The sequence below is a fragment of the Podarcis cretensis genome, assembly GCF_951804945.1.
Source record: "Podarcis cretensis genome assembly, chromosome: 6".
NCBI lineage: Eukaryota > Metazoa > Chordata > Lepidosauria > Squamata > Lacertidae > Podarcis > Podarcis cretensis.
In genome coordinates, this window is record NC_137175.1 from 953,577 (window position 1) to 979,214 (window position 25,638).

A 25,638-nucleotide genomic window follows, 5' to 3' on the forward strand; every position below is an offset into this window, starting at 1 on the left:
ACACCTCTGCTCTACATTGGGTGCCCCAACCACCTTCCCCTAGCAAACACAAGTGGAAACCCAAGGTGGGTGGGAGAAATATAGCTCCTAAAGGTGCAATCCAGAGCAGAGAAGCTGCGAGTGTACCACCACACATTCTCATCACCCTCTCCCAAAACCTTTTCTATCCTTCTGGCAAATCAAACGCCGCTGGGTTGCACACAGTAAAGGTAAAGTGACCCCTGACCATTAGGTCCAGTCGCGGACGGCTCTGGCGTTGCGGCGCTCATCTCGCTTTATTGGCCGAGGGAGCCGGCGTACAGCCGCTTCTGGCGAACCAGAGCAGCGCACGGAAACGCTGTTTACCTTCTCACCTTGCCCCGCAAGACGGAAAACCCGCTAGACGAAAGGGTTTTCCGTTTTGGAGGCGCTTCGCAAAACGAATTTCCCTATGGGCTTGCTTCGCAAGAAGAAAATGTCTTGCGAGTTCCTGCGGTTTTTTGTCCCTTCCCCCCCTTTTTCGAAGCCGCTAAGCCGCTTATCAGCTGATCCGCTAAGCCGCTAATAGCGCTAATCTGCTAAGCCGTCAATGGGCTTGCTTCACAAGACGAAAAAACCGCTAGACGAAGAGAATCGCGGAACGGATTCTTTTCGTCTTGCGAGGCACCACTGTATCTACTTGCACTTTGACGTGCTTTTGAACTGCTAGGTTGGCAGGAGCAGGGACCGAGCAACAGGAGCTCACCCCATCACGGGGATTCGAACCGCCGAACTTCTGATCAGCAAGTCCTAGGCTCTGTGGTTTAACCCACAGCGCAGTAGTTTAGGCCTTTAACTGGTCTGTGAGTCTTAAATGAAAAGCCTTTGCTCTGTTGCCCCAGCTTTCTGAACTAATTACCTTCCCAAAAGGCAGAGAAACAGTGCGCTTCACAAACCCACTTTTGGAGTTCTGCTTGGAGTTTTGGCTACAAGGATATCCTGGCCACCTGGTCTTTTGTTTCGCTTTTTAACAGCAAACAGAGAGGAGAGAATTGAAACACAAGGTTAAACGGAAAAGTATGTTCAGGTACCAAAGGAGGACGGTTAGACTTTTATTTCCAACAATAATTTGGTCTAAGTACATAGCAGCAAAACTAGTCCCTGCTGGGAGAGGCTTCAGGATAAACAAAGAAAGCAACAACTCAGCATCGCCTTTCCCTGCCACTGAAGCCAGGCGGGGGGGCCCAGCCTCCACCCCAGAAGCATTACAGTAAAAATACAGCTAGAACCAAGACAGTAATTCTTTGCATGCATCAGGCCCAGAGAGTCACATCACGTTGAAGCAGCCAAACACGACTACCCCGGAAGGTGGGCTCTCCTTCCTCGGAGGTCTTCAGCAGAGGTTGGACGGCCATCTGCCCTGGAGCTGAGATTCCTGCATAGCAGGAGGTAGGAGGTGATGGCCCTTGGGATTCCTTCCAACTCTTAAAATGACCTGCGTTAAAGAAGAAGAAAAAACAAGGGAGACGGCAAAGAGGAAACAAGATGTGTGAGTCAAGAGCGACGGACGAAGGTTTGGCAAGGAAGATGCCCTGGAGAAGGGCCCCCCGTGGGAAGGAGACCTTCCCTGATTGTCAAGCCTGCAGCCGTGGGCTGCAAAACCTGGAGAATGCGTGTGTGCGTCAGAGTCAGTCAAAGGGGGACCTTTGTAGCACACAGGTCAGGAGGAACGGTTGTGCCCACCACCTGCATGCCAAGTCCTCATAAAGAGCAGCCACCAAAGGAGGACCAGAACAGAGTCTGCTTTCTTGCTGCAAAACTGAGCAGCAACCCTGAGTTTCTTTAGCTGGGAAAAACCACGGTGGGCTCGGAACACAGTCAAGGTTGCTTCCAGTTGCTCACGATTCCACACTGGCGTGGATTTCAAGCCAGGGAAGTCCGGACGTCTTCAACGGTTGGGCTGGACATTCCTGAAGTCACCTCAACTTCTTCCATCTCTTCCTTTTTCACCCAGAGAAAGGGGAGGTCTCCTACGTTCCGGACGCTGAGGGGCTTCTTCTCTGGCCCCTCCCCGCCCTGCAGCTCGCAACACTTAGTCCAGATGTTGACAATCATCTTAAGGGTGGAGGTGCGCTCCTCCAGCTCCTCCCCCTCGCTCTGCAGCAAGAGGTTCCCAAGTTCCTTGCTGAGAGACTGGATCTTGTCCCCCCGCTCCCCTGAGGCTGCCCCCACTGCCCCCAGCGGGCCTGCGGAGGGCTCTGTAAACTCAAGAAGGTTCTCCCCCAAGACGGAAAGGTGCTGGTATTCCTTCTGCCAGCGCTTGCCCACCATGGCTTCCCCCACCACCTCCCGGTTGGCCAGCAGCATGGACAAGATGTGCCGGCAGGGCAGCTGGTAGCGGCAGTGGAAGTAGCAGCTGCAGCTCTTGCCGTCCCTGCTGACCTGGTGGGTGTCCTCCAGCAGCTGCACCGTGGTCTTGAACCTGGCAAAGCTCAGGAGCTGGACGGACTTCTGCACCACGTCCCACTCGTTCAGACACAGCTGGTAGGCAACGTCCGTGCAGCTGTCCCGCAGGGCCGACAGCATGGTGGCAACAGGCTTGGCTGGGCTGTATTTGGTGAACTGCTTCGGAGGCTCCTCTGCTGCGTTCCTGGGCAATGGCTGCTGCTGCTGCTGTGAGGCGGTCCTGGAGCTGCGTCTCACGGCGGGCCGGGCCAGGACTTTCAGCTCCTGCATGAGGCCGCTGCGGCTGTCCTCCGCCAGGCCCTGGGTCAGGTTCTCCAGGCCTTTGGTGTTGAAGCTGTCGGCGTACTCCACGAAGCGAAGGATGCTGGTCTCCAGCGACGGCTGGGTGCCGAAAATCTGGGACAGCTTTTGAGCGACGAGGTCCAAGCTGTCGATGTAAGTGCTGCAGGAATGGAGGCCCTTTTTGGCGTGCATGTACCAGAGCATCTCGCAGGAGAACCAGTTAGTCCGCAGGTACTTGTACAAGTCCTGGTCCACCACGTGCCTCACCTGCTGGGACAATGCGTCCAGGTTCGAGGTGGAGGTGGAGAAGACGGCGTCCTTCAGGGCCAGCTTGAAGTTGTACTTGAAGGAGAAAGAAGCGTGGGACTCCTTCAGCTTCTTCTCCAGGAGCCGCACGGTGTGGTAGACCGAGAGGAGGACCTGTGCCGAAGGGAAGAGCTCCTGCAAACTGGCCCGGTGGAGGAAGGACATGTCCATGAAGACCACCTTGACCTTCTGCCACTCGGGGTTGAACTCTTTGAAGACGGAGAACATCTTCCGCGTGTTCTCCTGCGTGTCCTCCTTCAAGATGGCAAGGTGGACCAACTTCCCCACCCTCTCCTTGCTCTCCACGAGGAAAGCGTACAGGGTGTGGCCCTTCTTGCTCTGGACCCGGTGTAGCAGAAGGCTCTCGGGGAACTTGACGAAGAGGCTCCTCATCTTGCTGGTCTGGAAGCTCAGCCTCTCCAGGTCCTGGTCGCTGCCAACGCTGATGGAGGCCAAGGAGCCCATGTCCACCCGCAGGAAGTTTTTCATCACTTCGGCGACTTGGAGGAAAGCAGAGCTGGAGGAGCCATCTTCCCCCGCCTGAGGAGGAACCTCGGCTTCCTTGCGTGGGGAGGGCGGGAGCAGCGGAGGCTCGTCAGAGTCCACTTCGACCTCCACGCTCACGTCGCTGTCCCTTTCACAGGCTTCGACCTCCACTGGCTCCTCCCTGCGCAGCTTAGCTGGGGGGCTGCCGGGAGCTTTGGGGGGGCCAGGCAGCGTCGTTGCCATCCTGGTCCCAGGTGGGGCATTGGAGCTGACCAAGGAAGCCTTGGACTCTGTGTGGACGTGGTTGCCACTCAGCTCGCTGATCACCAGTCGGTCGATTTCCTCGTTGTATTGCAGGACAAAATACGCCGGGCACAAGCTGGTCTGCTGCCTCCTCTTCTTGCTGGAGTCTCTTGACCGGGAGCAGCCAAACTTCGCCTGCATAAACCTGGTGAATGGAAGAGGAAAGGGGATGTCAAGAGGGTCATTGCCCCGGCAGCCCAACTAATGGGATTAATCAGGAGAATCAGTGAGATAATGCCACAGTTCTCTGGGATTATCATTCTAGGATTATTGTAAGTGATTAGCGGTAGAATATACCTACTGAGCCATCAGACCAACCCCTCACAACCGCAGCAGCAGTCCTACCAAAAGGTATCTTAGATGTGGGAATTCTGAAAAGGGCACCCCCCCTTCCCACCCGAGAGGCTGAAGCGCCGGCCTCCTTACGTGACGTCCTCTCGGATGTTGGTCCCGTTCTTGCGGTTGTGGAAGCGGATGGAGACGCAGCTCCTCAAGCCGTACTGGAGCCGGTTCTCCTTCTTGTAGGTGCTGAAGCACTCCCGGAAGTCCTCGTAGTTCTTGAAGCAGGAGCCCAGCTCCATGGCTGCCCAGGGCAAAGGGTCAGGATGCTACCCAGAGGCACATCCCTACCCTAGAGCATCTCCCCTCAGGATAACTGGGGTGTGGAGGGTTGGGGAGAAGGGAGCCCCCTCCCCAGGCCCCTTTGCTGCCCCCCCAGGCCCCCTTCCCAACCCACCCAAAGGGAACAATGGTTCCAAATGAGGAGGGGTTAACCCCTTCCTGCCTGGAAGCTCCCAAAATCCACCCAGTCCCACCCAAAGGGAATAAGGATTTCTCTCTTTTTCGTGTGGGGAGAGGGGAATTAATGGGGTTTTTTTTGGGGGGGGCTTAACCCCTTCCTGCCTGGCCTCCCTCTGCCCTGAGCGTGTGGCCCATTAACCCTTCCCGCGCCACAGCCCCTCTCCCTCGGCTCTCCCCTCCTCCGCTCTCCCGGCCGGGCGGCCCCCCGCTCCGCCCCGCTCGCTCTCTCTCTCCCTCCGGCTCCTTCCCTCCAGGCCGCCCTGCAGAAGGAGACCCGCTCGGCCCGCCGGCATCCCACAGGGGACGGAGCCCGCCCCTCGCCCGAGACCCACCAATCAGGGGCCGCGCCGCAGGATGGGCAGCCTCTCGGCCAACGGGGAGGCCACGAGACCAGGGACCGGCGAGCAGATTGGCCAATCGGGAGGCAGGACCCGCCTCCGCCTCCGCCTCCGGAAAGGGAGCTTCCGCTTTCCGGACGTCGCGTCAGGAAGCGAGTGGGCGGGGCCACCGCCTCCCCCCCCCGCGCAGCCAATGGGAGAGAGCGAGGGAGAGAGCGCTTCCGGGTTCGGCCGCGCGGACTTCCGGCGGCCTCCTGTCAGGTGACGGTTCAAGATGGCGTCGCCTGCGGACACCGGCCGGCCTGAGCGGAAGGAGGGCGACCTGCGCAGCCTCCTGGTCACCAGCGTCCTCAGCCTGGAGCAGCTGGACTTGGACCTCTTTCGGTCAGCGGGGGCGGAGGAGGGCGGCCGGGGAGGGAGGGAGGGACCCAGGCCGGGCCCTTCGTCTTGGGCGATGTTGTGGACCTAGAGTCTCGGAATTGTAGGGGTGGAAGGGACCTCCAGGGTCATTAATAATAATCATAATCATAATCATAATAATTTATTTATACCCCGCCCATCAGCCACTCTGGGCGGCTTCCAACAGGAGATTAAAAAGACATTAAAACATTATTCATTAAAAGCTTCCCTAAAGAGGGCTGCCTTCAGATGTCTCCTAAAGTCTGGTAGTTGGTTTTCTCCTTGACATCTGGTGGGAGGGCATTCCACAGGGTGGGAGCCGCCACCGAGAAGGCCCTCTGCCTGTTTCCCTGTAACCTCACTTCTCTCAGTGAGGGAACCGCCAGAAGGCCCTTGGAGCTGGACCTCAGTGTCCGGGCAGAATGATGGGGGGTGGAGACGCTCCTTCAGGTATACTGGACCGAAGCCCAACCCCCTGCGATGCAGGAATCTCAGCTGAAGCATCCCTGGCAGGGGGCCATCCAACGTCTGTTTCAAATCCTATAATAATAATAATAATAATAATAATTATGTATACCCCACCCATCAGGCTGGGTTTCCCCAGCCACGCTGGGCGGCTCCCAACCGAATATTAAAAACGCAATACAGCATTAAACATAAACAACTCCCCTAAACAGAGCTCTCCAAGGAAGGAGAGTACACAACCTTCCCAAGGGAGATCCTGCCACTGCCAAGCTGTTCTTACTCTCGGAAAGTTTTTCCTGAGGTTTATTCAGAATCTTCTTTCATGCAATTTGAATCATTCGGTTCCTCCCCTGCAGAAAGCAAGTTTGCTCCATCTTCCATGGGACAACCCTTCAGATAGTTGAAGATGGCTATCGTATTGAGATCTCAATCTTCTCTTCTCCAAGTTTCTGGAAGGTTTCTTCCCGTCTTGCAGCACCAAATGGCACTGAAGCTCTTATGTTTTTGGTTGTTTGATTAAAAAAAAGCCCCCCCTTTAATTTTTTGTCTGCAATTAGGATCATAAGACAGCTGCTTATCAGTGTTTCTGTCTGTGGGGGTCTCTGAGAGCCGGACAGTGAGCTAGATGGGCCTTCTTTTGCCTAATCCAGCAGCCAGGCTGTACTTCTATTTCCACAGCATAGGCAACAAAGGCAACAGTGTAATCAAAGTCTTGTTGATGGATTCATATCTGTCTTGCAAACAAATGAAACAAAAATGGCCATCTCACACAAAGCGGCAAAGCCCAAGTATGTCTCTTTGACAGGTGACAACTTGAGTGGGTGGCTTTGCCCTTTGAAAGACAGTCCCTTGGTCTGGAATAACACAAGAAACAAAATGGGCTCTCTTGCTTCCCTGTCTTTTCTGAAAACAAGCCAAGCTTCGTGCTGGGAGTTGCTTTTGGGAGAAATTCAAATGTCCTGGGCCCTGACCCCAGATAGTTGTGAGAGTGGGCTGCAAGGTTCTGATTTGCAATGCTATCAGAACTATGCAAGAACTATTGCAAGAACTATGTGGGCCTGACTTGACTGCACACTATCCACCTTGTCCCCACAGGCCACCCTAGTATGCTAAAAAGCAACAAAAAGCAGGAATCATGGCCGACAGAAAGGTGCCATATTTTGGGGAATAACCTCACTTTGTTGTCTTTCTCCTAGTGGGAGGCACTACTGGGTGCCAGTCACACAGCGACTCTTCGGTGGGCAGATAGTGGGCCAGGCCTTGGTGGCAGCTGCAAAGGCTGTGAGTGAAGATGTACAAGTCCATTCGTTGCATTGCTACTTCGTGAGAGCAGGTAATAACAGGTTCTGGGAAAGGAGGGGGTGGGAAGGGTGGAGTTCTTGAGCAGCGCCTTATAAGCAGACCCCGGTAAGCTGCAGAACTGGCAGTAGAAGGTGATGACTCACACAACCACACCCAAAGTAAAGATCCAAAGGAAGCTCACAGGCAAGGTGTGATGGACGGAGATGGCCATTTGTGGCTACTGGGCCTCCACATCTAATCACCCAAGGGAGGCTGTTTCTGGTCACACAGATTCCACTGCTGGAGTAGATGGGCCACTGGCCTGATTCAGCAGGCTTGTCTTACGTTCTTTCTCTCTCTCTCTCCCCCCAAAACCAGTAAATACAATCACTCATTGTAGCTGTGATTCCCATTAATTCCTCAGTGCAGCATCTAAGTACTACCTACTTGTTTTTGCCTTAAGCCTGCTGCTTTTAGTGGATGGTGGTTTGTGTGTTGTTGGCCACTGGGGGACACTCCTGCTTCTCCTTCGAGGCCCAGACAGGCCACATCTTAGCAGGCAGAGTGTCCCAGGAAGCTGCAACAGCAGCTGTAAGGGTGGTGGCATCAGACCCAGTTCATCACCACTTTTGGTCTGACTGGGACTGAAAACAACAGAGGGAGGAAATCCTGAACTTTGTCCCCTCGCACTTCAGAAGCTGCTGCTGCTCCCACCAGTCCAGCCATACCCACCCCTGTTTCACTGTCATGCTCCTAGTGTTATTCCGGGGCACAGCCCAGACGCTGCTTGAGCACTGCTCTTGATCTCTGGCATGGGGGGAAAAAGGAGATAGAGAAGAAACCAAGAGAGCGAGTGCTTGCTTGCATAGCAGCCATAATGCTCCCATCGCTCTCCCTTTCTGGGGCGGCAAGTGAGCTGACCGAAGGCCCTTCCTGCTTCCAGGGGACCCCACGGTGCCGGTTCTGTACCAGGTGGAGCGCACTCGCACCGGGAAGAGCTTCTCGGTGCGGTCGGTCAAGGCCATCCAGCATGGGAAGCCCATCCTCATTTGCCAGGCCTCCTTCCAGCAGGACCAGCCCAGCCCCGTCAAGCACCAGTTCCACATGCCGGACGTGCCCCTTCCAGAGGAACTGCTGACCCAGGAAGAGCTCATCCAGAAGTACCTGCAGTGAGTGGCACGGGGTCCCCACCTCTCGTCCAGAAGACCGTCCGCTTGGCCACGTACCTAGAGAAGCTGAAGGCTTCCTGAGGCCGAAGTTACCGGCCTTGCCCTTGGCTCCTGCCTGGCCCAGGGAGCCAGCTGTGATGTGGGAAAAGTGTGTCCTCCAGGAGGGCAATGGGCTTTCCTGGAGCAGCTGCACTGACCTCAGCTCTGGGTTTGCTCACAGTTCAGAACTCTCCCCTGGATCTGCCACAGCTCCAGAAAACTTGGGTTGGCCAGGCTAGTCTGTGGAACTCCTTCCCACAAGAGGGAGTGGTAGCCACCAACTTGGGTGGCTTGGAAAGAGGATCAGGAAGTGAGGGCTCTCAATGGAGACTAGCCAGGATGGAAACTGCAGGAGGGGAGAGGGCTCTGCCTTTAGCCCATGACAGCTTCTACCCAGTGCTATTTTTCTGGTGCCAGAGCTCACCATGCACACCTCCCTTGTTCTCTTGTAAGAAGGCTCCAGTGAGTTCTGGTGGAAAAAAGCCCTGTTTCTACCAGTCTTTGTTGGTATGCCTGGCTCAGCAAGTGAGAATGAGGCCCAACATTTTCCTCCAGACCGTCCCTGTCCCCATTTTCTTCCAGACCCTCCCAGTGGTGTTGGGGCTGCAGCTCCACCCCTGGACATTTCCCAGGCTGCCTGGGACCCGTGGGCAAAGGCTCCCTGCTCGCCTGCAATGGCGCCCCCCTTGTGCCCCCAGCCAGCTCACTGCTTGTGTCTGCTCTTTTTTCTTAAAATATTTTTTATTAATTTTCAACACAAATATACAATCTTATCCAAATTTTCACAAATTTAACTCTGTTTGGACTTCCTTCAGCTTCTCTGACAATCATCCGTATTTACCTCTCAATTATGCATTTCTTCTGTGTCTGCTCTTTTTTCAAAGGGACCCAAACCTTCTGGACAGATACAGGCAAGGGCTCAACAAGATACTGGCCCAAGAAGTTCCCATTGAGATTAAGCCAGTGAACCCCCCAGACTTCTTCCACCGGAGACCCCAGGAGCCCAAGCAGCTCTTGTGGGTGAGAGCCAGGGGCCACATAGGTAAGCTCTTTGGCACCTGCCCCCCCCCCCCCCCGTTAACATACCAGGGATTGGTCTGAGGCCCAGAAAAGTCCTCTAAATCAGGTATCAATGTGAATCTGCATCCTTTCACTTGAATCAGTATTCAATTTACAGAATCTTAAAAAGAAAAAAAACCCAAACACACATTTTGGGGTAAGGGAGGAGAATTATGGGGTGGGGAGGGATGTGTGGAACATGCAGGCTCCTGCCCGGGGACTTGGTCTCTGGAGAGATTGCTGCACAATGCTGAGGCCTAGGAACTTGCTTTGGGAGATCATTTGGGTCTTTCAAGTTTGCCATGGGCTGCCCCACCTCCTCTCCAGCTCATACATCTTGCCCCCTCAGCAGGCTCTCTGCTACCCGCCCCTCTGCGCCTTGCTCTCTCCTCCAGCCAGCAATATCTGTTTTGCAGGCGAATGTGACATGAAGCTGCATTGCTGTGTGGCCGCCTACATCTCGGATTACGCCTTCCTGCAGACGGCCCTCTTCCCCCACCAGCACTACAGGGTCAGCTTCATGGTCTCCCTGGACCACTCCATGTGGTTCCACGCCCCCTTCAGGGCCGACCACTGGATGCTGTATGAGTGCGAGAGCCCCTGGGCAGGTAGGTGCCAGGCAGGGAGCATGGGGGGGCTGTGCGGGGAAGAGACGCCTGAGGGCTGTTCTGCATCACAGCAGACAGTCCTCAGCCACCGCCCTCCTCCTCCTCCTCTCTCTGACATGCAGGGGGGTCCCGGGGCCTCGTGCACGGGCGTCTGTGGCGCAGGGACGGCGTCTTGGCTGCCAGCTGTGCCCAGGAAGGCGTCATCCGTGTGAAGGAGCAGCCCTCCGGCAGCAAGCTGTAGCGAGGAAGAGAGCGGTTCTGCTCAGAGGCGCGGCCCCTGTGGACTTGGGCGGGCCCTGCAGGCCTCATGCTAGAACGGCAGCAGCTCTCCAGCCAGATGGAAGCCAGCTGGTCTGGGCGGCTTTTGCACAGAGACCCACAAACAGAAGCACTGACGAGCATCCTTTTTATTGGGTGAAGGGAGTTACAAGACTGGCCCTTGGCTTTCCCTGTCGCTAATAAAGGGGCGGTAGCCCCTCCCTCCAAGGCTCTGGTCTCCTGAGGCTGCAAGGGGAGGGAGGGAGGGACCTGGTTTCCACCCGATTTCCCTTTGACGCCCTGCTCCATTGGAAGAGGTGGGAGCAGGCAGCCCCTCTTCCCTGGAAACCACTCTAAAATCTTCCCTTTTTCAGCCTGGGGGCTGGAACCTCAGCTCCCCTCTCCCCAGTAGGCTGGAACCCCAACTAGCAGCAACAGCACCACCCACCTCTGGAGACCCCCAGGCTTCCACTTGGGGGGAGGAGCTGTGCCCCTCTGCCTACCGTAACAGCTTTTAGTGTCAGACAAACACGGCAGGCGGATGCTGCTATCCCTTTCCTCCTAGAGGCATTCAAGCATTACAAAGAAGTCCCTTTCAGAAGCCAGGGAGGCATCTAATTCCTCTACGGAGCCCCAAATAAACAGCCCCAGCGGCTGTTCCTCGCGGGGGCACAGTGGTCCTTGGGAGGGACGAGTTTACCGTCCCCTAAAACAACGGTCCAGTTTCTGCCTGGGCTGCTCCCCTCCCACGATCCAAAGTGAAGCCAGCCGGCCTCCTCAGGGCAGGGGCTGTTTGATGAGCAGTTCCTTCAGGGTGGGCGGGTGCATCTCTGCACTGCCGGCCTCCTGCAGTCGCTGCAGCCGGGCCTCTGCCTGGCGCTTGTCCCTGCCCAGCACCCAGGAGAGGCGGATGTGGGCCTGCAGGAAGGGGGCCAGCAGCGGGTGACTGTCCTGCGCCTCCAGGAGACACAGGGCCCGTTCGCAGGCCGCGTGCGCCTCCCCGGCCTGGCCCAGCTCCTGGTGGCAGACAGCCAGCCCGGCCAGCGTCAGCAGGAAGTGGCCCGAGCGGCAGGCGCCCAGCCTCTCCTGCAGCTGGTGGGCGTTGGCCCAGGTCGCCAGGGCCTCTGGGTACCTCCCAGAGCACGTCAGGCTCTGCGCCGCCTGCAGGTCACGCAGGAAGAAGAACTCCAGGTAGTCGGCCGAGCGCCGGATCTCCGGCAGCGAGTGCAGGTGGGACAGGAACTGCTCAAAGGCGCGGCTGCGCTTGGCGATGGTCTCGGCCGTGAAGTTGCACCGCAGCCGCTTCCGGGGGAAGGAGACGCCCGCCATGTCGCCGCAGAAGCGCCGGCGCAGGTGCCGGTTCAGCCGCTCGAAGTCAGAGTAGCGGCGGGAGATGCAGGCGGGCGCTTTGTCGAACTGCCCCGCGCGGATCAAGTAGATGGTGTAGAGCTGTGGGGTGGGACAGGGAGCGGGCAGTAGTGAGAGGGGCTGCCTGGAAAGGGAGGGAATCCAGTAACCCCCTCCCTACCCCACAGCAAGACAAACGGGGAGGCATGCCCCTCTCCTTGGCTTCCCGCTGCGTGAGCCTACCTCCCCCCTTCCGCGGACAGATCCCCAAGCAGCAAGGAATGGGCTGGGAAAGCCAGGCAGGTGAAGCAGCAGCAGCCAAGGGGAAGTTACCTGAGGCTCTTCTGCCCAAACCGTGGCAGCACAAAAGGAAAAAGAGAAAATAGTCAGGGCCAGGCACCCTACAAGACACCCCCCACCCTCCCAATAAGGCATGGCGGGTGCGAGAAGAGGCAACTCCAGTCTTAATAATTATAATAATAATATTTACACCCTGCCTACCTGGCTGGGTTTCCCCAGCCACTCTGGGTGGCTCCCAACAGAATATTAAAAACACGATAAAACATCAAACATTAAAAACCTCCCTAAACAAGGCTGCCTTCAGATGTCTTCTAAAAGTCAGATACAGTCATAACTCAGGATTAATACGCTTCAGCTTAAATATTTTTGGTGTGCGCTCCGCGGCGACCTGGAAGTTACAGAGCGCGTTACTTCTGGGTTTTGCTGCTCGCCCATGCACAAATGCTCAAAATGACGTCATGCACGGAAGTGGCGAAACGTGACCCATGCATCTTACGCTCACTTCAGGAAGCGAATGGGGCTCCGGAATGGATCCCGTTTGCATCCAGAGGTACCACTGTAGTTGTTTATTTCCTTGACATCCGATGGGAGAGCGTTCCACAGGGCGGGTGCCACCACCGAGAAGGCAGAGGAGGGTGGGGCAGGCAAAGTCTGACCACCCCCTTTTTTCTCCAGGTCGTAGAGTTGGAACTTCCTCAGGGACAGGGGGGACCCCAAGAACACCTGTCCATGGGCGTTTGGCTGACTTAAGGCCAGGAGAGGCAGCTTCTCTCTACAATATCCCTCCCTCTAGATGTTGGGTCCTTCTTCTGTCTTGTTTTTGCTGCCCCTCCAATCCCAGGTTCTTTACAGTCTGGGGGGGGGTTCCTTCCTTTGCCCCCACCCCCATCTCACTCACCACGTACTTGGAGTTCCGCTCGCTGACCACGTTGGCGCTGGTGACCTCAAACAGGAGGCGCTGGGGCACAAAGCTGCCCCGTGATTTCCTCCAGAGCTCCTGCAGCTGCCGGGTGAGCAGGTTGCTGCCCCTGCGCTCCGTCGGGGGGCTGTGCTCTGCAGTGGGGGGGGGGGGGAGGCAGAAAAGGAAGAAAGCAGATGTCAAGCTCTGGGAGGGGGTCCCTGCTTCCTGGTCTGCACGAGCTCGAGCTGAAGATTTGGTGGCTCCTGTCTCTGGCACGGAGAAGAGCTGGGACCAAACACTCTGAGAGAGGAAGGCAAACTCTTCTCTATCCGATTTCCCTGTGGAAGCATCACTTCCACATACTTCTGTCATGTGACCTCTTGCTTGCCTTCTCTCTAAAAAGCCCCTTCATAGGGGAGTCCCTCCATCCCCTGGATCCTCTTGGCTGCCCTTCTCTGAACCTTTTCCAACTCTGCAGCATCCTTTTGGGGGCGAGGCAACCAGTGCTCCGTAGCGCCGCACCTGTGAGTGATCTAGTTGCTTCTGAAGGGGCTGAGCCATGGCTGGCATCACAGGACGGGCACTGCCCCCTTCCCCCTCGACACACTTGCAAGGAATAATAATAATAATGGAGAGGGCCCCTTGGCTCCTTCTCGTTTCGGGTTCAGGCAGTTCCCTTAACTGAAAGCCCCTGCCCAACGTGCTCTCCTATGCACCTGTGCACTGACCATGTGCCCGCAAACCACCCTCTCTGCTGCCGGGCCCTACCAGCGTCCTCCGTGTCTTCGCCCAGCAGGTCTGGCTCTGGGGGCTGGCCTTGCCCAGCCACGCCAATGTCCTCGTCCTCCTCTTCCTCCTCCTCATCGTTGCTGGTGAAGCTCAGTGTCCCGCTGAGCCGCGTGGAGAGACCCTCAGTGTCATCCTCCAGCTCGGAGCTTTCTGGGAACTCTTCCGCTTCCGAGCTGCAGCCTGCCAGGCCGTCCCGCTCGCCCTCTCCGGTCAGGGCATGCCGCAGTCGGTGCAGGATGCGGGAGGCCATGGAGATGCCGGCGGGGGGGGGGGGAGAGCCCTGCAGGGAAGAAGAGGCAGTTAGGTCACTCTCAGCAGGCCTCCCCCCCCCCACGCCATGGGGCAGGGGTTTCCCCAGTGGAGCCCAGTTTCTCTGCTTCCCTCTTTCGCACTTCCTTATATATATTATTGGCTTCTCAACACACACAGAAAAGTGAAAATGTAACAAAAAGAAAACAGAGATTTAAACCCATAAAGCGTCACACCCCAAAAGGACAAAGTACAAAGACCCAGCACAGCTTCAAAGGGGGGTAGTAAAAGTATTGACTCGTACAAAGATTCCCTTCACAAATAATAAAGATTCATAACAGTAAAAGTATTCTCTGCCTGCGAGTTCCATCATTATTGAGTATGAAGGTTCTACATAGTCCTAAATGAGCCAGACATATGCATGTTCGGATGGCGTTGAGCTTCCACATGCTGCAATATCTCTGTAAGAAGTAAGACCATGCCATACATTTTACAAACAGTGATCCAAACTCTGCCTTTTAGATACTCAAGAAGGGCCGTTTGCCAAACTCTTGAATACCAGCAATCCAAACTATTACGGTAAGTTTAAAGGTCTTCCCAGCCTGCTGTTAAGAGATGTGAAGTAAGTGCTTTTCGAATCCCGTTCTGTTTCCATATGCAGGCTCCAAAGCGCCAGGTGGAAAGATGGGAGTAATAGTTTGTTTTGTTCTCCAAGAGAACTTGGCAAACACCTCTTTCCAAAATTCAGCCACGTTTGAGCAGCCGCACCACATGTGCTTCTAGGTACCAACTACACAGCTGCCCTCCAAGAGGGTGAAGATGTACCTGGATGCACAAAGGAGAGAAATTGTGGCGTAAGGCAGCAGCCGTGGACTAACTTCAGAGACAGCTCTCCAGTCTCTCCAGTCTTGGCCCACAGGCCATTCTGTGGCACTTCCTTTGTGACCCACCTCAGTCCTCTTGCTCTCTGGGCCTGTGGTGGCCACCAGCTAAGGAAGGAACCCTAACAGATTCCTCAAGCTGCTCCCACAAAGCTTAAGAGGCACCCCTTATGTAGGAAAAGACAGCGCAAAAATCTCAAAACTTACTGAGTATAAACGGTTGCTAAGGGAAGACTGAAGCTGCTTTTGTCTTGGGACAAAATTTAGTTCAATTGATTCAACAAAACTGATGAACTTGATCCAGGGAGATCAGCTTTTCAAAGTCTGAGAGAGATTAAGAGTCTTAGGTTCCACACGGAGTAACGACTGTTCAGTAAATTCTTAATGTGGTGGGTGGCCTTGATGACGGGATCACAGGTTCCCCATGTCTGGTTTCAAGTCTCTTAGCAGGCAGGCATCTTAAATCGCCACCTCCGGTGCCTGCTCCCTCGCCTCTTGGCACCCCTAGGTAACCCCCCAGCCCCCCAGCGGGCAGTATTATCCACTTTGGGAGCCAGTGACCTATAGGAAACGGCTGAGTGAGTCATCTGGAGGTTTGCTGGGCTGCTGTGTCACCTGTCAGCAGGTGACCAGCAGCTCTACCTCGTTTCTGCCGTTAAGCCAGGGAGGCGATAGAAGTTCAGAACAAGAAGTTTCTGGAGCTGTTTGGAGATGGATGATGGATATGGGTGGGGAAACCCACTGATGTGGGTCCACTGATCTGGACGGAGTTGTGCAACCTGTCTTACATGGGAGTTGCATGGGGGGGTTACATGGTTTGGGGATGGTCCTGGATTTGGTACTCTCAGGGCAGGAATCAGTGGCCAGGGATGCTTTTTAGAAGCTTCTGGAGAAAACACGGCTCTCTCTGATACCTGCTCTGTCTGCATCCAGGCTGGGTGACTCTAACACAGGGCTAGGCAGACTTCCGGCATGTGGGATCTGCTCCGTGGTTTTGCTGGAACTCCACAATCCACCAACCAGAGCCAGCTGCAAAAAGGTCTCTTGGGGAACGGATCCTGTTAGCCACTGTTCTCCATAAACCATGCACTGGAATTATCTGCGCAGAAAACTGCCATCTTGCACCTGCTCAGGGATTTGCAAAACTCTCAAGACAAGGCAGCCAAATGGCACCCATATTTTACGGGAAAGAGACATGGGGTGAAAAGTGAATGGCCCTCATATACGTAGTTTTTACTTGCTATGCTAATATTATTAGAACTTAGTTAATCCCTCAAAGGTCCACCAGCAGATCCTGATTTACCTTGTGCCCACTCCGGATACTACGATGCCCACTCTGCCTTGGAAGACAGTTTGGAAACACCAATGTCACAGATTCATCAGATCTCAGAATTGCAGAGCTGGAAGGGAACCCCAGGGGTCATCTAGTCCAATGTGGGAATATGGCAGCGAGAGTGCTGGTTGGGGCCAAGCCCCCCACCCATTCTCTACAGTTACATGGGCTGCCTCCTTCGTTTTGGGACCCAATTTAAAGCTCGAAGTTTGGCTTCTAAAGCCCTGAACTCAGAGGCGAGGATCCTGTGGCCCTGCAGATGTTCTTTGGGCTCCCACTCCCATCAAGCCCAGCCAACATCTGGAGGGCTGCAGCTTGCCCTGTCCCACCCTGCACCCCCTGCAAGCCTGCCTGGGCTTTTGCATTCGGCCAAGGAGGTCCTTGGCTCTGGCCTGCCTGTAGCAGAAAGAAAGCTGCCAGATGTGAGGGTCAGGGTTTGGGGGGTGGGGGTGGCAGCAGCTGCCCTGCACTTCATGGTGCTCTTGCGCAAATAGGAGTCATTTTGGACTCACAGCTGTCCATGGAGGCGCAGGTCAATTCTGTGTCCAGGGCAGCTGTCTACCAGCTCCATCTGGTATGCAGGATGAGACCCTCCCTGCCCGTGGACTGTCTGGCCAGAGTGGTGCATGCTCTGGTTATCTCCCGCTGGGACTACTGCAATGCGCTCTGCGTGGGGCTACCTTTGAAGGTGACCCGGAAACTACAACTCATCCAGAGTGCGGCAGCTAGACTGGTGACTGGGAGCGGCTGCCGGGACCACATAACACCAGTCTTGAAAGACCTACATTGGCTCCCAGTACGTTTCCGAGCACAATTCAAAGTGTTGGTGCTGACCTTTAAACCCCTAAACTGCCTCGGTCCAGGATACCTGAAGGAGCGTCTCCTCCCCCATCGTTCTGCCCGGACACTGAGGTCCAGCGCTGAGGGCCTTCTGGTGGTTCCCTCACTGCGAGAAGCCAAGTTACAGGGAACCAGGCAGAGGGCCTTCTCGGTAGTGACACCTGCCCTGTGGAATGCCCTTCCACCAGATGTCAAAGAGAACTACTACCAGATTTTTAGAAGACATCTGAAGGCAGCCCTCTTTAGGGAAACTTTTAATGTTTGATGTATTACAGTATTATAATATTTTTTTGGAAGCTGCCCAGAGTGGCTGGGGAAGCCCAGCCAGATGGGCAAGGGTATAAATAATAAATTATTATTATTATTATTATTAACCCTCCCCGCCAGCCTTGTTTTGGAAGTTTTTGACAAGAATATGCAAACCATTTTCATTTCAGTCTGCTCTGCATTAACCGCTGCTTTATTAATAATGGGTGTTAATCGCTGCTCCATTTTAAGGGGGTGTCACGTGGTCTTAACTGGACAATTGCTTAATTTTTAATATTTTGTGACCCTTGTGTTTCTCATGGTGCCTTGTGCACTATTTTGGAGGGGCAACTGTGCCCTAAAATGTGGTTTCGAAAGCCCATAATAATTAGAGTCAGTGCAGAGTGCTGGTTAGGGTGTTAGACTAGGACTTGGGAGAGCCCGGGGCTCAAAGCCCAATACAGCCATGAAGCTCACTTTGGGGCCCAGTCGCTGCCTCCCAGCCTGACCCGCCTCACAGGGTTGTTGAGGACCACGCACACCCCCTTGAGCTCCTTGGAGATATAAATGCAATGCAACAAAATGAAACATGATGATGACTCTTTAGTTTGCGTGGCTTTTCTTTATATATATATAATTTTCATTATAGTTTCTGTTTGACAATTTAAAATACTCATTTTTACATCTTTAGGATATCAAGGACTTCTTCTCTTTCCATGGACAGGTAGGTAGCCGTGTTGGTCTGCTGTAGTCGAAACAAAATAAAAAAATTCCTTCCAGTAGCTCCTTAGAGACCAACTCAGTTTGTTATTGGTATGAGCTTTCGTGTGCATGCAAAGTGTATCTGAAGAAGTGTGCATGCACACGAAAGCTCATACCAATAACAAACATAGTTGGTCTCTAAGGAGCTACTGGAAGGAATTTTTTAATTTTGTTTCTCTTTCCATGGTTCATTTTACATATCATAAATCCCTGTGTTTTTACAAAAACTAAAACATTCAGTATTATTGCATCCATCAAAACTTATTTACACTGCTTAATTTCTCTTAATGCTGCCAATGCAGTTGCGGGGCTTTTCTGCCAGAGAGAGGGTCTCTCTGCAGAGGGTACAGACTGGATGTAGAAGGAAGGGAGGAAGGAAGGAAAGGCCAGCCTGAAGAGAAGAGGCAGCAGCTGCATGCCAGAGCTAGCCTGAGGCGTCCTGCCTGGCATGGGAGAATGCTCGCCCCATGCACACCCAGCGAGGAAGAGCAACACAAGGCTGGCACTCAGCACCCTCCCGTCCCCAGAGGTTTCGTGGTTCTTGTCCCAAGGGAGCAGCTGGAAGCAGTGGCGTAGCGTGGGGGGTGCAGGGGGGCCCGGCCACACTGGGCGCAACATCTGGGGGTTAGGGGTAGGGGTAGGGTTAGGGAGCGCAAATCCATGGGTTAGGGGGCGCAAATTACTTGCCGTGCCCCAGGTGCTGACAACCCACGCTACGCCACTGGCTGGAAGCTGAGCACCCACAGGGGCAACCTGGGGCCTCAACCTGATGCCAAGGTGCCTCAGCCCCAGGGCACCCCCAGGTGAGGCAGGGCACGCCGGGCTCTTCCAGCTCATCATCATCATTTTATCTGCATGCTGCCTTTCCATGGTTAAAACAACGCTCAAGGCGGCTGACAAGATTTACATAATTGCCAACGTAACAAATGTCACAAACAGTAAATAAAACACATGAAAGCCCAGCCCACCTTGCTCTGGGGCGGCAGGTGCCAGGGCGGGCCTTGCCCTCCCCCCCCCCAGGTACAAGGGAGCAGGAGGGTGGGTGGGGGGCGCAAGCTACCCCCCGCCCTACTTTCTTTGGCAGGTGTTGCCAAAGGCGCAGGGGCGCAGCCCTGCCCTGGAAACCCTCCACCCCAGAAAGCGCGTAGGATCAGTCGGCAGGGGGCACTCTGCACATGCTCCGGGGCCCCTTTCGCGCAGCCCCACCCATGGCAGGCCCGAGCCGCGGCCCCGTCCGGGAAAAGGTCCGGGGGCTTGGCGGGCGAGGAAGCTTGCGCGCAAAGGGATGCGCGCTCTGCACATGCCCGGAGGAAGCGCGCTTGCAGCTCGCCCCGCCGAGGATGAAGTCCGGCTGGGGGGCACAGGCTGGGGGACCCCCGCCCGGTCCCCCCCCCGGCTCTTGGCGAGCGGGCAGTTCCCCGGGCGCCGCTCACCTGGAGGCAAAGGCGGCGGGGGGCGCCGGCGTCTCCGTCCTCCTCCTCCTCCTCCTCCTGCGATGGCCGCTCGGGCTGCGGCGGCTCCTCCTCCTCCTCCAGCCGCCTCCTCCCGGCTCTCCGTGGCCGGCCTCTCCCTCGGCTCCCCCCGCGCTCCGGGAAGGAAGCGCCGCCCCCGCCGCCCGCGCCTGGGAGCCGGGAGAGGCGTGCGCCCCGACGGGCTCCCTTTCCCGAGGCGCCCCTTGGAGACGGGGCGAAGAAATCAGCGACGCGCCCTGAGCTTTGGAGAGGGCGCAGCGCAAAGGCAACAAAGGAATTCCGTGGCGCGGAGCCGCAGGGCTGGAAGCGCAGGCGGGGATTCCCCGGGTGCGCGCAGCACCCACCAAAATCCCCACCAAGGGGCCGGGCACCCACAGATTTCAGTGCCGGGGTCGTGCGCGCCGCCTGGCACCCACAGGCCCGGGGCCAAGCTGGCGCTCCTGATGGGAAGAAGGGACCCCCGGGGCTCGAGGTGCGTTTGCTCACCTTTCGTGACTGACCTGTGTTTTGTCCCTAAGATTAGGCACTCTCTCTTGACGCCTGGAAAATAGAAGCAGAAGCTTCCTTATGGCGGGAGGGCAGGGAGCTGGTGAGCCGGACCGTCGTCCACAAAAACCTACGCAGCAATAAATGGGTCATTCGAAGTGCCCTAAACCTTGGATTGTTTTTCTCTAAAGTTATTTATCTTGTTGCATTTATATGTCATCTCCAAGGAGCTCCAAGATGAATCCTCACAATAACCCTGTGAAGTAGGTTAGGCTGAAAGGGAGGGACTGGCCCAAGGTCAGCCCCGATGAGCTATTATTATTATTATTATTATTATTATTATTATTATTTAGTATTTATACCCGGTCCATCTGGCTGGGTTTCCCCAGCCACACTGGGCAGCTTCCAGCAAAATAATTAAATACAATGATTCATCAAATATTAAAAGCTTCATGGCCAGTGGAGGCTCAAAGGTCTCCCAGGTCTTAGTCTGATGCTCTAACCACTACACAGCGCTGCCTCACCACACTTCAACAGGCTACACCAGTGAGCCTCTATAAATAATATTGTGCTTGGAGAATAGTTTTTCTCCTCCCAGCACTTGAATTCGTGGCCACCCAATGAAGCTGACCTTTGGAAAATTCGGGGCAGAGAAAAGAAACTAATTGTTCACACAGCTCCTAGTTACCGTATCTTTTGCTCTATAAGACTCACTTTTTTCCTCCTAAAAAGTAAGGTGAAATGTGTGTGTGTCTTATGGAGCGAATGCAGGCTGCGCAGCTATCCCAGAAGCCAGAACAGCAAGAGGGATTGCTGCTTTCGCTGCGCAGCGATCCCTCTGGCTTCTGAGATTCAGAATATTTTTTTCTTGTTTTCCTCCTCTAAAAAACTAGGTGTGTCTTGTGGTCTGGTGCGTCTTATAGAGCGAAAAATACGGTAACCCATGGAACTCGCCCCCCCCCCCAATATGAAGAAACTTCTACCTGCAGATGAGCCTCTGGAGGGGGCGCAGACTTAGAGGACCCCCACAAAGGCCACCTTGCCGAGGGCTCCTCAGACCTGGAGTTGGCCCTGTGGAAAATGGTGTCTCCATTTTTTAAAAGTTTTTTTTATTAACAATTTCCACATATCAAAATATCAAAACATATTATATTCATTATTGCCCCCCTTTTTCTTTCCCACCTTCCTATCAATTCCCCCCCATACTTCCCTCAGCTCCTTTCTCTGATTTCTCATCACATATTGTTCTCTGCATACTGTAAAAATGTATAAATCCTTATATTATCTATCTACTATATTAACAATCAATAAAATTGTGTATGTTTATTCAAAACCTGCCAAGGAGTCTAGTTCATTTTGTTGTCTGTTTAGATAATTTGCAAAAAGCTCCCTTTCTTCCTTAAAGCCACAGTTGTCCCGCAGTTTGTATGTCAGTTTAGCCAGTTCTGCATAACTCATCAATTTCCCTTGCCACTCTTCTTTTGTTGAGATTTCCTTGTTCTTCTATCCTTGTGCTATCAAGACTCCATTTCCCTCCTCCCCCAAATCTTTCTGTGCTGAATAAGGGGACGGAGTGTCTCCTCTTTGCAGAAAGGTTGCCATGTTTGGGACTTTTTCGTTCAGGGAAAGGGTGAGCAAGAGGCCGCATGATAGAAGTTTCAAATTCCTGCTGTGGACAGAGAGAAGTTTTCCTCCCTCTCTCCTAACATGGGAACTGAGGGGCGCCCAATGAATGTCGGGAGATTCAGGACAGAGAAAAGAAATGACTTCTTCACACAGCACAGAGCTAAACTGGGGGATTTGCTTCCACAAGCAAGTCATCAGGGTGTAATAAACGAAAAATCTGCCCTTATTCCCTTATGGGGGCCACAAGAGCCCTTATAGAGTCCTTTGCAGGTTCTCCATCTGTGGGAGAAAAGAACAGAGGCCAACCAGAGAATATGGAGAAGCAAAGCAGCTAGTAAGCCTGGTCTTTATTAAAGCTGTTGCAACAGGGTGCCCCCTTCACACGCAGGAGGAAGACCCTGAACAAAGGTGTGCCCGCCCTTATATAGACATTTTAAATTGCCCACTCTGGAGTCCAAGACCACCCCCAGAAACATCATACATACATCACAGAAAGGGCTGTCTACAACAGAAACCTGAGTGCATTGTTTATTTCCTGTCTGGCAGGTTACCTGTTAATGATCACTTGATTGGATACCCTGGGGAGCCTGGCCAGTCTTTTGTAGTGACAAATACTTATTTCCTGAGTCAGGTTACAGGCTCATACCCTATTCATACACAGACATACCCTTAAGACAGGATTTGTGAAGGAAAAGACAATGGGGAGGCTCTTCCATTTTCCTTGACCTTGCAGAGAAATCATTTGGTCAGTATGGGAGTCAGAATGGTTTCAGGGCTGTTTTCCTGTGCTGCTTCAGACATGTGGTTTATATATTTATGTACATGTTTGCTTAGTACATTTATGAACATTTATTAAGACCTTTTTTTTTTCAAGGGCCACCAACTTGGATGGCTTTAAAAGAGGATTAGGCAAATTCGTGGAGGGGGAGAGGGCTCTGGAGGGCTCCCGGCCAGGGTGGCTCTGCTGTGCCTCCGCAGTTGGTGAGCTGGAAACTGGAGGAAGGGAGAGGGATCTTGTGCTCGATTTCTGTTTGCAGGTTTCCCAGAACTGGCATCCAGTTGGCCACCGTGAGAAGAGGATGTAGCCAGGAGCTTCTAACATTCTTACATAAATCTGTAAAACTCCTCATTCTGGAGAGAAATCATAGAATCATAGAGTTGGAAGGGACCCCCAAAGGTCATCTAGGCCAACCCCCTGCAATGCATGAATCTCAGCTGAAGCATCCATCTGCAGGAGAGGGGCTGTGAGTGACAGCATGGCAGGGGTTGTCTCCAGACCAAGGGGAAACTGTCAAGCTCCCTTGCTATTTTTGTTACCGGATGCTGAATGTTGTTTATGCAATCTTGTTCTATTTAGAGTTCTGAAATATTGTTTCCCCCCATGTTATTATATTTGCTATTGAGTTGTTTTGATATGTTATTAGGAAATTCTTTTTGCACTGTTTGGTGTTGAAATGCATTTCGGTTTTCTTTGCTGCGTGTCTCTTTGAGCATTATTTTTTTTGCGAGTGGAAAAGTAGCAAAGAAATAAAATAAGTATTACCGCATTTTTCCGTGTATAAGACGCCCCCTATTTTTTGGGACTCAAACTTAAGAAAACGCATTGCACTCTCCATGTATAAGACGACCCCTTATTTTAAACTTCCAAAGTTTAGGAAAAAATATAGTCTTATACACGGAAAAATACAGCATACGCTTGACTGCACTTTGACAAGAACATCTCGCCTGCGTTTGGGAAGAACTCTGAGTTGTGTGCAAGTTCCGGTTATGGAAACATAATGTTCCCTGCACATTCTGACCTGATTTCCCTGGTGCACAAGGCAAAAGCCCTTCTGCGAAGCCAAGGACCCACCTTCTTCATCAAACTCGCTTGACTGCCTGATTTCCTTTGGCGTTTGTCGCCGGGCCAGCCTGGCTCGTTCAAAACACACCTGCAGCCAAGGAGGCCAGGGGGTGTGACCCAAATTCCAGGCAAGAGGAAGATTCCTTCCTTCCTGTGGAAAAGAAGCAGTGGGGAGAAGACTGGGGCGTGAGCAATGCACAGTAAGAGAGCCGGGGGTTAACTCCCTGTGGAAGATTCCTTTCCTCCTGTGGAGCATTCCTTTAAAAGAAGAACAACTGCACCACCCCACAGGTCATTTACGATACAATAATCTTTACAATCTTTACAAGGGACGCAGGTGGTGCTGTGGGTTAAAGCCTCAGCGCCTAGGACTTGCCGATCGAAAGGTCGGCGGTTCGAATCCCTGCGGCGGGGTGCGCTCCCGCTGCTCGGTCTCAGCGCCTGCCAACCTAGCAGTTCGAAAGCACCTCCGGGTGCAAGTAGATAAATAGGGACCGCTTACCAGCGGGAAGGTAAACGGCGTTTCCGTGTGCGGCTCTGGCTCTGGCTCTGGCCAGAGCAGCGATGTCACGCTGGCCACGTGACCCGGAAGTGTCTCCGGACAGCGCTGGCCCCTGGCCTCTTAAGTGAGATGGGCGCACAACCCCAGAGTCTGTCAAGACTGGCCCGTACGGGCAGGGGTTGACAGTCTTGACAGACTCTGGGGTTGTGCGCCCATCTCACTTAAGAGGCCAGGGGCCAGCGCTGTCCGGAGACACTTCCGGGTCACGTGGCCAGCGTGACATCGCTGCTCTGGCGAGCCAGAGCCGCACACGGGTACCTTTACCTTTACCTAATCTTTATTGTCATTTGTCCCATACAGAACAACGAAATTGAAAAATCTACATAAGACATTCAAAATCCAACCAGCCTGCTATCCAAGCTATCCCAACCTGGTTAGCCCCCTAGAAACTCTGATAAAGTAAAGGTAAAGGGACCCCTGACCAATAGGTCTAGTTGTGGCCAACTCTGGGGTTGTGGCGCTCATCTCGTTTTATCAGCCGAAGGAGCCGGCGTCCAGCTTCCGGGTCATGTGGCCAGCATGATTAAGTCACTTCTGGCGAACCAGAGCAGCGCACGGAAACACCGTTTACCTTCCCGCCGGAGCGGTACCTGTTTATCTACTTGCACTTTGAGGTGCTTTCGAACTGCTGGGTTGGCAGGAGCTGGGACCGAGCAACAGGAGCTCACCCCGTCGCGGGGATTCGAACAGCTGACCTTCTGATCAGCAAGTCCTGTTCCAGGAAGGCATCATCTATGTCCACCGTTTGGCTTGGGGATCTATAGTAAACTCCCACAATGAGGTCCCTGTTATTCTTCTCTCCCTTAATTTTGACCCAAATGCTCTCACTTTGGCTTTGAGGTTCTAAATCTTGGATCTCTTCACAGGTATACACATCCCTGACATATAACACCACTCCACCTCCTTTCTTGTCTGGTCTGTTTCTCTGAAATAGATTGTATCCCTCCATTATTACATTCCAGTCGTGGGACTTATCCCACCAGGTTAATAATAATAATAATAATTTATTATTTGTACCCCGCCCATCTGGCTGGGTTTCCCCAGCCACTCTGGGCGGCTTCCAACAGAGATGAAAAATACACTAAAATATCACATATTAAAAACTTCCCTGAACAGGGCTGCCTTCAGATGTTTTCTGAATGTCAGGTAGTTGTCCATCGCCTTGACATCCGATGGGAGGGCGTTCCACAGGGCGGGCGCCACCACCGAGAAGGCCCTCTGCCTGGTTCCCTGCAACTTGGCCTCTCGCAGTGAGGGAACCACCAGAAGGCCCTCGGAGCTGGACCTCAGTGTCCGGTGGGGGAGGAGACGCTCCTTCAGATATACTGGACCGAGGCCATTTAGGGCTTTAAAGGTCAGCACCAACACTTTGAATTGTGCTCGGAAACATACTGGGAGCCAATGTAGGTCTTTCAAGACCGGTGTTATATGGTCTCGGCGGCCGCTCCCAGTCACCAGTCTAGCTGCCGCATTCTGGATTAGTTGTAGTTTCCGGGTCACCTTCAAAGGTAGTCCCACGTAGAGCGCATTGCAGTAGTCCAAGCGGGAGATAACCAGAGCATGTACCACTCTGGCGAGACAGTCCACAGGCAGATAGGGTCTCAGCCTACGTACCAGATGGAGCTGGTAAACAGCTGCCCTGGATACAGATTTGACCTGTGCCTCCATGGACAGCTGTGAGTCCAAAATGACTCCCAGGCTGCGCACCTGGTCCTTCAGGGGCACAGTTACCCCATTCAGGACCAGGGAATCCTCCACACCTGCCCGCCTCCTGTCCCCCAAA

General features: G+C 53.9%; 3 protein-coding genes and 1 long non-coding RNA gene across 5 annotated transcripts; 1 reads left to right on the forward strand and 3 right to left on the reverse strand.

Annotated features, from left to right (window-relative positions):
- Positions 1 to 1,057: 1,057 nt before the first annotated feature.
- Positions 1,058 to 4,512, reverse strand: ZSWIM3 (zinc finger SWIM-type containing 3). 2 transcript variants are annotated; one of them, XM_079982413.1, is made up of 2 exons: positions 4,228 to 4,512; positions 1,058 to 3,946 (listed from the first exon to the last, which is right to left on the reverse strand). In XM_079982413.1, the coding sequence occupies exons 1-2, from the start codon at positions 4,380 to 4,382 to the stop codon at positions 1,882 to 1,884; spliced, it is 2,220 nt and encodes a 739-aa protein (XP_079838539.1). In that variant the 5' UTR covers positions 4,383 to 4,512; the 3' UTR covers positions 1,058 to 1,881. The 2 variants fall into 2 exon arrangements, with proteins under 2 accessions (XP_079838539.1, XP_079838540.1); XM_079982414.1 differs by having other exon boundaries at positions 4,147 to 4,234.
- Positions 4,513 to 5,187: 675 nt separating this feature from the next.
- ACOT8 (acyl-CoA thioesterase 8) lies at positions 5,188 to 10,447 on the forward strand. Its single transcript, XM_079979856.1, has 6 exons — positions 5,188 to 5,324; positions 7,001 to 7,137; positions 8,029 to 8,254; positions 9,178 to 9,335; positions 9,769 to 9,960; positions 10,083 to 10,447. The coding sequence occupies exons 1-6, from the start codon at positions 5,215 to 5,217 to the stop codon at positions 10,199 to 10,201; spliced, it is 942 nt and encodes a 313-aa protein (XP_079835982.1). The 5' UTR covers positions 5,188 to 5,214; the 3' UTR covers positions 10,202 to 10,447.
- On the reverse strand, positions 10,353 to 14,695 carry SNX21 (sorting nexin family member 21). The gene is made up of 3 exons (XM_079979782.1): positions 13,535 to 14,695; positions 12,764 to 12,918; positions 10,353 to 11,667 (listed from the first exon to the last, which is right to left on the reverse strand). The coding sequence occupies exons 1-3, from the start codon at positions 13,803 to 13,805 to the stop codon at positions 10,996 to 10,998; spliced, it is 1,098 nt and encodes a 365-aa protein (XP_079835908.1). The 5' UTR covers positions 13,806 to 14,695; the 3' UTR covers positions 10,353 to 10,995.
- A 4,437-nt stretch (positions 14,696 to 19,132) lies between these two features.
- Positions 19,133 to 24,288, reverse strand: LOC307218155. Its single transcript, XR_013839831.1, has 3 exons — positions 24,126 to 24,288; positions 23,303 to 23,604; positions 19,133 to 19,954 (listed from the first exon to the last, which is right to left on the reverse strand). It is a non-coding gene; the product is annotated as an uncharacterized lncRNA (long non-coding RNA).
- Positions 24,289 to 25,638: the final 1,350 nt, after the last annotated feature.